Consider the following 9,980-nt stretch of genomic DNA (forward strand, 5'->3'; position numbering starts at 1 on the left):
GTACCAAGAGCATGCAGTGAAAACTGACCTAAACAAGCAGTTGGCTGTTCTAATCCAGTGCTTAGACTGAAACTCAGTGCAAGTGCCTGGTATTCAACTTTAAAAAAGAAAATCCAAGCTAAATGCTCCCTACAGGAAAAAAAATAGTTTGATTGCAGTTTACTGCTAAACCACTTTGAATTCCAGTGTATTGCTTTATCCTGGGTATATATGCCTACTCATGGTTTACATTGTGATATTAGGAAGAGTTCAGTTTAATTTCAAAAGTAAGTTATCAGCTTTTGTTCCCCTTTTTAACAGAACACTTGGTTCTGATCTAAAGTGCTTTCCTGTTCTAAAGCAAGTCAGTAAGCTGTGGTGCACACTTAGGAAACTAATGCTGCTTGCCTTAATAACATTTTTAGACTTAGCCGTTTTCACTTGCCCATTTCCACTGACAGGAGGCAAGTAAATCTGTCTTCTAAGTAGCATTCTAATTACTCCTTTTCAGGGTAGAGGAGAAGAAATGTAGAGTCTTCAGTTTTGTAAGTCTCCCAGCCAGAGGATTCTGGACAAGAGTGAGATGTGTCAAACAGTTTGAATTTTATTAGTAAATGTTAAGATTCATGAACCAAAAAAAAAACCCAAACCCAACTCAAAACCAAAGCCATAAGGGAAATACTGAGTGCCTGAGCAAGGGACTAACATAGAGGGATGGGGTTGAGGAGGGGAACGCAACTAGGTTACAGAAAATACAATGTTAGCCAACTGAAGTGGGGGAAGGGGAAGGAGGGGGGTCGCAATGCTGAGAGAGAAAGAAGAGAGATGCACAAAAACCCGTACAATGGTCCGCAATGGTTGAGGGGATAGGTTGAAGAAGCTGTTCAGTCTATAGAGTCCCATCGTGGGGGTCCTCTTCGGGTGGAGTGGAGTAGTCCATCGTTGAAGATTCCTCTCAGAGTCCATTAGGTGCAGAGTCGGATTCAGGCAGGCCCCTCTGGGTCCAGTCCAGTGGCAGTCGGTTTGGTAGGGTTGATGTACTGGTGATGTCCCGTGATGTGCTCGATGTAGATGCCGTGGGACCAACAGATGGTGTTGGACACCACGAAGCAATGCATCAGCTTCACATAGTGGCAGGAGAAATGGCAGGCATGCAGGACGCTGTCATTGCTGGGGTCCCAGGCTCTGAGTGTTCCCACAATGAACACGTTGACCATTAAGGCTACGCAAAGCTTTGGGTGGTGATTTGGAGGAGATTCGGCTCAATTCGGTAGCCAAATCTCCAAATCGAATCAGGGAACCAATTAAAAGATCTGAACTGATTTAAAGGTCTCCGAATCTTCGGAAAAGATTCGGAAAGCTTTGATGATTTGGGCAGTCCCCGGTGGCTGCAGCAGGGAGCTGCAGCTGACTCTGAGCTGGTAAGTACTAGGGGGAGAAGGGACCATAGGGGGACCCCTGAGAGACCACATCCCCTGCCTGCTCCCCGAGCTCCCCTTCCCCCTGCCCCCCATGGCTGGCCCACCAGTCCCAGCTCCTGGCTCTTAAAAGCCCCAGTGCTCACCTGGTGCTGCTGGGTGTGTGTATGCGGGGGGTGATCCCCGTTGCCTCACACCGCTCTATGCTGCATGGGGGGGGACGGGACCATAGGGGGACCCCTGAGAGACCACATCCCCTGCCTGCTCCCCGAGCTCCCCTTCCCCCTGCCCCCCATGGCTGCCCCACCAGTCCCAGCTCCTGGCTCTTAAAAGCCCCAGTGCTCACCTGGTGCTGCTGGGTGTGTGTATGCGGGGGGTGATCCCCGTTGCCTCACACCGCTCTATGCTGCATGGGGGGGGCTCTGCTGCGAGCCCCTCAACCCCACCTCATTCTTCCAGTCCCCCCACAGGTGCCCCCCCCAGGACAGCTCCAGCCCTTTAAGAAAAAAAACAGAGAAAAGCCCTGCACTTCCTGTTCCTGCAATAGCCTCGGGGCTTTGGGGGGCTCGTGCAGAGCCCCCGATGTGGGGTGTGCAGGGGGAGGGGCAGCGGAGATTGCCCCCACCAGCAGGAGTGGTGAGTCTGGGGGGAGGGGCAGCAGAGATTGCCCCCACCAGCAGGAGTGGTGAGTCTGGGGCTTTTCCCATTTTTTTTTTCTTAAAGGGCTGAAGCTGACCCAGGCAGGGCACCCATGGGGGAACTGGGGGAGCGAGAGGGGGAGGTCATGTGGCTCATGCAGAGCCACCCACGCAGCATGGGGCAGTGGGGATCGCCCCCCACACACCTCGCAGCACCCAGTAAATCAGGACTTTTTTTTTTTCCAAAAAGCGGGAAGCTGGGACAGACAGGGCAGCCATTGTCAGGCTGTGGGGGGATGGGTCTGGCTGAATCTCCAAATCAGATTCGACCGAATCGATTTGGGACAGTGATTCAAATCACCAAATCAAATCACTGTCCCCCGAATTGGTCAAATTCTAATCCAAAGCGAATACTAGCTACTTCGCACGGGCCTATTGACCATCCCATCATAGCCGCAGCCCCTCAGGATGTTGGCCAGTGGGGTGTACTTCTGCTGCTTGTGATCCCCGGCATCATTGAAAGCTTGACACTTGAAGGGGATAGTGACATTCATGATCAGGATTTTCTTGGCCTCCTCGTAGGTGATGAGGATAGCGGGGTGCATCTGGCGCTCTCAGCCTGAGATGCTGCAGTTCAGGGAGATCTCCCCCACTGCAGCCAGGATGGCCTTCACCAGGCAGTCCTGGACAGTGTTGTGGTGGACCTGTCAGGCTCCAGCATGAGGCTTGCAGCTGCACAACACATGGGGAAGGGTCTCTATCGCGTAGCTAAATCGCCAGCACCTCTTGTCCCAGTGGCCGAAGCAGACAGCCCCGTTCAGAGGCAGACAGTTGAGGCAGGCGCAGTGGAGGAAACGCCAGTTCATGAAGTGGGCATGAAGTGGTTGCTGGAGTCTCACTTCAAGGTGATGTTAAAGACCTTGCTCTGGTTGGGTTCGACCCTCAGGTCACCGTGACCTTTGTCCAAGAGAAGCTGAGAAGCTGATCTTAACCGACCATTAGTACAACTATTGGAATCCAGTTTAGGAGCTCATGTGTAAAGGAAAGAGATCTGGTTACAAGAAAGTCCTGTTCTTTGAAATTGGTGGGATCTGGGTTAAAACAATAAAGTAGGTGGCCATGACATTAACTTCCTCCCATCTCCTATTGTTTGCACAGTTACTTTTTCCTCTCTGGCCGATTTATACATATAGTGGAACAATCTAGACTACTAGCAACCGCGATCAGTAGTACTCCTCTCGAGGGAACTTCTTGCAGGAAGTGCAAGAATTATTGCAATAAGCTGTGGCACTGAAATTACACTGTAGGGTGGAGATGGGCAGACAGAGAAAGAAACCAACTAAAACAGCTGAGCAGCCAGGTGGGAGGGCAATTGAGTTACTTTGCATCCCTAACTGGGAGTTGTCCAAGTTAAAGTCCTTTGAGACAAATGCACATGCATCTAAAACCTCTTGATTATTAAGACCAAATATCAAAGTATGCTTATCTTGTCCAGTGATCCTTAGATATACAATAACTTTTACCAGATAATTGTGTATTCTCTATTGTTTTAAAAAGCATGAAAGTTTAACAAAACAGATGAGGAAACATGCTACAGACACTTACTGAGGAAAAAAGTACAACATATCTAAGTTTTATTGTAAAGCCACTGTAAACATTCTCTCCACAGCAACAGGTGATCTAGATAAAGAACAAACCTAAACGTTTCCAAAACCGCAGTCACAACTCTGAAAACCAAGAACTTTAGATAATTACAGACACAATATTTCCAAGACATTTGCCTCAAGGTGAGAAGGAAGAAGCAACACACTTTAGAGAAAGGTCAGGTCCTGCAGCTGTAGAGAAGTCTTCATGGGTTACAGAGATTTTTTTGTACAAGGCAGTATGCCATATGATGCTCAGGAAGTCAAATGCAATAGTACATCAGCACGCAAGAGCTCAGTGCTGATTTCAGCTTTCTATTACAGCTCAGTAATACAGGCAGTAAAAGCACATTTGTGAGAGAAGGGAAAGTTTTCTAGTTTTAGAAGGGATTAACAAAGCAAAATTTCAGTAGATATCTGGACTAGTAATCAACTCCTCAGGTAAGACAATCCCCAAGTACACTGTTCTTCCAGAAGTAAGTGCTCCTGTGCCTTGTGCAGCTTAAACCTCAGGAATATGACAGGTCACTCTGGCCCACAAACCTGCTTCTCAAAAAAAAATCTTGTATTTAGGAAGCGTCTTTTTTTTTTGTAGGTTTCACCGTTTCTCCAATTTTTTGTACTTTGCTTCTGCAGAAGAAAATCAGAATATCAATTACCACTGAGACAAAAAAAACAAAACAAACCCCAATCCTAACCCCGCTTTGATTTCAAAGTAACAGGAGGGACTCAGGGCAGTTTTTCAAAAGGCGTTTTAGGCACTTCTAGTTGCTGATAATATGTTTAAAAGTCCCCATGTTTACCCGGATTACCTAAATCCTATTTGTTTCAATGAAACTTAGGTAACCAGTGGAATTTTAAAAGCACCCATTATCTTTGAAAATCTAGTCCTAAGTGCCTTCCATGATTGTAATAAGTTGCATTAAAATAGTGTCCACACTACTGTCAACTTCTACATAAAGTAACTTCTAGAGGTGCGCTGATATATCAGTTCATATTGGATCAGCACTGATAAAAAGAAAATTGACGTTATCAGCAATTGGCTTTTTTTGGTCAGTGTAGCCAATGTCACCAATAAATGCTGTGTGCATGCACTCAAACAGGATTGCGGCCTGGCAGGTTGGAGAGCAGTGTCTGACCTGAAAGTCTGTTGAGGGGGGGAGAGGTATGGGGGAGGGAAGGGGTATCGGGGGGGAGGGGGTGTAGATTGAGGCCCCCAGGGTGGGGACAGGTTAGCTCTCCATTGCTATACGCACCCCCAAGGGAGGCATGGGGACATGTCCCCTGGATTTGTGCGCGGGGCAAGGGTGGGCTGCCTGCTGCAGGCACAGTGGGCTTCAATGTGCAGGCTGGTTGTGCCAGCCTCTCCCCGGCAGGGGGGCTGGGCCAGGGATGTGCTCGAGGTGGGTGGGGGCGAAGCGGGCGGCAGTGGCGTTGGGAGGGGGGCTACAGCCACTCCAAAATTCACCGTAACCACCCTGTAGCCCCCCTGGGGTGCACGCAGCAGCGGAGAGCCGTCCCCCACCTCAATGAGCTGCCCACAGCTCCATCCCACACCCTGCCCTGGCTGGGCAGCACCTGCTCCTGGCCCACTCCCTCCCTCCCCATGGGGCCCTGATCTACCACCCCCCATGCCCTTTCCCTTTCCCCTCTCACCCCTGTCACTTACCAGCTGGATGCTGCTCTTCAAGCTGCTAGGCTGCATATCAGTTATCAGATTGGTATTGGCTAATATGGCTGGTTATCAATCAGCCATCAGTATTGGCCAAAAAGAATCTTTATCGGTGCACCCCTAGTAACTTCTAACTTATCCAAGTTATAACACGCTTCTTGCTAGTCTTAAAAAAGTGCTACAATCCAAATTCCTTAAAGCAGAATAACCCTGTATTACATTTTCAATGTAGGCTACTCATCCCCTTTAAGGAAATTACTCTTAGCTTGTGACAACCACTCTGTATATTAGGCCACCCTGCTCAATAGTCACAGCACAGGAAAATAGTTACCAAGTCTTTTTGAATATGCATCCAGCTTATAGGCTGCCTGCTCAAGAGCTGCCACTTGCTCCTCAATGAGGTTGATCTGTTCCAGATATGGCTGAAGAGCAGCATCTTAGAAAAAGGAAGAAAGCCGTATCCATCAATTCTTATTAGTTCACCTACAAAAATTATCTCAGACCTGACAAGAGTTTTTCAGGATATTCTTTGGACAGAATATTTTAAAAAGGCAACCAAAAAAATCAAAGAAACAAGTACGAAGTTAAAAAGTAAGACTATAATAAAAAAAATGCTCATAAACTCACCACCAATGGAAAGACAATGGGAATAAATACAAAAATCATGCCCTCTTCTTATCAATTAACAGTTCATTGAAATTTCATTAACCTCCACCTCATTGATGACGCAGAAATATATTATTGTACCCCACATTCAAATGACGATGCTCGAGGACCAAGCTTAAGGGCATGAATTACCTCGTTATCCAGTTTGCCCAAGACCAGAGAAGGATCCTAAAGCAAAGGTAAAAATACAATCCAGGTTTCCTAACTCCTGTTTTGCTTACCATAAAGCCATCCTTCCTCTCCCATAGAAAAGCGAAGGGATGAATATCAATTCTATTCAGAGTGGTCCTTTCTTTAGCAACACAAAATATAACACATTATGGATTGCAAATCCATTCTGAAGGACTGTAAGACTCTACAGTCTCCTCTCCTTAGAAGTTTCATTTACTACATAACACAACTTTTACTATACTCCTTTCCAATTTGTTTAACTTACATTTTTGGTTTAAGTCTTTCAAGTTCCGACTAATGTTTATAGCAATATCTTTCATTTCCAGGTATTTCAAACTGGTCAATTTGTTCATGTTTTCCAGGAGTTTGTAGTCTTCACTTGTGGCTTTAAGAAAGGAAAATATTTACAGCTTTATTCAAAGCCCAAGCAGTTTGGATACAATGGGCAACTTATTTAGATTTCAAGATGAGAGCAGTACAAAACTAAGAACAGCTTAGCCATTAATAACACCCCTCGCAGAACGCACTCTGGAAAAAGTATTTTGAGAACTGGAATTTCCAAATGGATTGAAAAACATGGCACATTCAGCAAGAAATAGAGACCTTCTAGTTACACTCATTTCTACAGTATCTATTGTTCTAGAGATAGCTGCTTCAGAGGCCTTGAACATGAAAGCTGATCTGCATGAATAAGCACTCTGGTCTAACTATAGATGTTTAAATGAAAGCGGTGGTGATATGTGCGTCTATGCAATAGCTTGTAAGGTTAAGGCTTAAGACATCAGACTACTCCTCATTGTGCTGTGTTTTGGTAGGGAAAAAAAACCAAAAACAATCCTAGAGTCAGAACTTCTTTATTAACTTTTATATCTTTCACATCGCACAGATGCTTCAATTCCTCAAAGTATCATTAAAAAATGAGAGAGAGAGAGAGAGAGAGAGAATTAATTCTGCTCCTAGGGATATGCAAGTTCAAATGCCTGTTTTATCAGAGACTTCCTATGAATCGTAGTTCTTAGGGTCGGAAGGAACCTAAAAAGATCATCAGGTCCGACCCCCTGCCCCAGGCAGGAACGGGTGCTGGGGTCATATCACCCCAGCCAAATATCTGTCCACCCTCCTCTTGAAGGCCCCCAAGGTAGGAGAGAATACCAACTCATGTGGGAGCCCATTCCAGAGCCTGGCAGCCCTAACTGTAAAGTAATGCCTCCTGATGGTCAGCCTGAACCTTCTAACAATTTGTGGCTGTTATTCCTAGTAACCCTGGGTGGTGCCTGAGGGAACAGAGCCTCCCCTAATTCCCGCTGGTCCCCCCTGGTGAGTTTGTAAATGGCCACCGGATCCCCTCTCAGCCTTCTCTTGTGGAGGCTGAATAGGTTCAGGCCCTTTAGCCTCTCTTCGTAGGGCCTGCCCTGCCATGCGAGTGGCCCTCCTCTGGACCCTCTCAATGTTGTCCACATCCCTCTTGAAGTGCGGCACCCAGAACTGGACGCAGTACTCCAACTGTGGGCTGACTAATGCCTCAGAGAGGGGAAGGATCACCTCCCTGGACCTGTTTGTGATGCATCCGTAGATGCACGACAAGGTGCAGTTAGCTTTACTGACCGCTTCCTCACATTGGCAGCTCATGTTCATCCTGGATGAACCCTGAGCAATGTGGGTTGCCTGTGACCCACAATCCTGAGCAAATCACTTTACAAAAAGATCTGTGACCCTGAGCAAATCACTTAGGCCCAGGTCCTCAAAGGTATTTCAACATGAATTAAGTACCTAATTATTAAGTTTCTCTGCGTGTTTGCTCCTACCTGCAAAGTGAGAATAACTGAATGTCTCTACCTCTGACTGATATGATGAGGACAAATACATTAGCTTGTGAGTGCTCAGATATGACAGTAATGGGAACATTAAAAGTATCCAAGAGTCATACAAACATGATTAAGGCTTTGCTGATTCAGGGCTATATACAGTAAGTTAGGACAGAGGGATTTTCAAAACTTGCCCACCTTGGACAAGAGGATAGCTGCCAACAACATACCACAGTGGCTGTTTGCAATTTGGCAATGTTAACATAAAGACAACAAAGGTTTTAAGAGATCAGAAAACTAAGCTGCATTGGGTTGCTAGTTCTGTACTGAAGGACCATTTGAAAGATTGGCACAACTGTTTGGAGCCTTCATTAGCTTTGCTAAAATCAGATGTTCCATTATCTTAACCTATGTGGGTACCACTTTGGCAAACTAAACAGCAGATATTGTTTTTTAAACAGTTTCGCTCAAAGCTAGTAAAATGTCTGTTAGCTTCACAGTTGGCCTTACCTGTCAGTTCACCTGTTAAATACGTGGCCATTTTGCTGAACATATCCTTACAAAGCTCATTGATATCTGCTTCTGCTGGTTCCTTAGCCTCTTCTGCTGTCTCAACGGCAGGATCCTCTAATCAAGATACAGAGAGGGCAGAGGTAGTGGAAAGTAAAATAGCGGAACACATACAAGACAAAAACACATTTTTTTTTGCAATGTTTGCCTTTAGCATATGGTGTACATTGCAGACTAAAACAGCATTAATCCCATACCCTTATCTGTAAAACTGTCTGAAGGTGAAGTTAAATAGACTGGGCTTTTCAGTTACCCTTCAGGTTACAAAGAGAAAAGTAACTCTACTTCCAGCATAAAGAGGACCCAAGAGCAACATGGAGAAAGGGATCTTTCAATGTGATTTTTCCTACTGGTTATATTCAAGCTCTGCTCTACCTTTTTTATCCTTAGTCACAGACAATTGAGAACTCATCTTCTCTCCCTCCTCTCCAGAAGGCACTGCTAATCCTCCAGTGCTTGTTGGCTGAATTTCCTCTCCCCTCCCTTAAACCCCTTAACAAGCTTCTCCTGCTAAAAGTGGTTTTTACCTGGGGTTTTCACCCAATAATCTCTCCATCCTTTCCTTTACTGGAGCCTCACCTTTGCTTGCTTTTTCCTTTGCATGGCTTGACCCCTGGAAATGCCTGAACTTTAATTAATTTAATTAAATTAATTAGATTAATTCATTAATTTATTCTTTCAAGGAAAAATGTCCATATCCTAAGTCAAATCAGCCAAATCAATTACAAATCCGCGAGTCATTCAAGAACCACATGTGGCTTTGCTACCAGCCAGCATCCCCCACCTCCGCCTGGGGCTTCAGATGCTTCCAAATCCTTTGGCGGGCATCCTACATGCCTGGGGATTGGATGCCCCCGCGTTTCGCTTACCCTCAGCCGCAAGAGCAAGCTACAGAGAAGTCTCCCATTCCCACAAAGTCGGCATAGAGCCGAGATCTTCCCAATGGAAGTGAAAGCGGGAGGCCAGCTACGCCTTACGACCCTGTACCCTTGTGGGTATCCTGCAAGTGGGTTTTCCCCTGCCACTAGGAAAAGCACCATGGTGGTCTTGGTATTTCCCCTGACACGGGTTGGGGCAGCTCACAGCAAGAGCACAGAGTAACTGGCGCAGCAGGAGAGCGACCAGAGAAAAGGGAGCGACAAGAGAACCAGTGGGCAAGGGCAAAAGCAGGGGCGAGGCCGCAGCACGTCTGACTGGGGCGCCCGACTCCGGTGTTGTGCTGTGGGCGCTCTCCCACCCTCACGGGCTTTGCTGTCTGGGGCAGGGAGGAAACTCCCTGCCCACCTTCCCGCTACGTCTCCGGGCTCCGGTTTTATGCAAGGCAGGAGCGACACCCCCTGGGCAGCCTGGTCCGGGCTCGGCGGCCCCGCGGTCCCAGGAGCAGGACGCGGCCGGGCCCGGCGGGGCGGGGCGGGGCT

At 46.9% G+C, this 9,980-nt stretch overlaps 1 protein-coding gene across 3 annotated transcripts; it reads right to left on the reverse strand.

Moving 5' to 3' along the window:
* Window positions 1-3,636: 3,636 nt before the first annotated feature.
* Window positions 3,637-9,948, reverse strand: BLOC1S2 (biogenesis of lysosomal organelles complex 1 subunit 2). Of its 3 annotated transcripts, XM_006014788.3 has the most exons (6): window positions 9,847-9,930; window positions 9,090-9,175; window positions 8,503-8,619; window positions 6,453-6,572; window positions 5,682-5,786; window positions 3,637-4,308 (listed from the first exon to the last, which is right to left on the reverse strand). In XM_006014788.3, the coding sequence occupies exons 3-6, from the start codon at window positions 8,543-8,545 to the stop codon at window positions 4,277-4,279; spliced, it is 300 nt and encodes a 99-aa protein (XP_006014850.1). In that variant the 5' UTR covers window positions 8,546-8,619; window positions 9,090-9,175; window positions 9,847-9,930; the 3' UTR covers window positions 3,637-4,276. The 3 variants fall into 3 exon arrangements, with proteins under 3 accessions (XP_006014850.1, XP_025064867.1, XP_025064759.1); XM_025209082.1 differs by lacking the exon at window positions 9,090-9,175 and having other exon boundaries at window positions 9,847-9,948; XM_025208974.1 differs by lacking the exon at window positions 9,847-9,930 and having other exon boundaries at window positions 9,090-9,192.
* Window positions 9,949-9,980: the final 32 nt, after the last annotated feature.

This window comes from Alligator sinensis, unplaced genomic scaffold (assembly GCF_000455745.1).
Source record: "Alligator sinensis unplaced genomic scaffold, ASM45574v1 scaffold264_1, whole genome shotgun sequence".
Taxonomy (NCBI): Eukaryota; Metazoa; Chordata; order Crocodylia; family Alligatoridae; genus Alligator; species Alligator sinensis.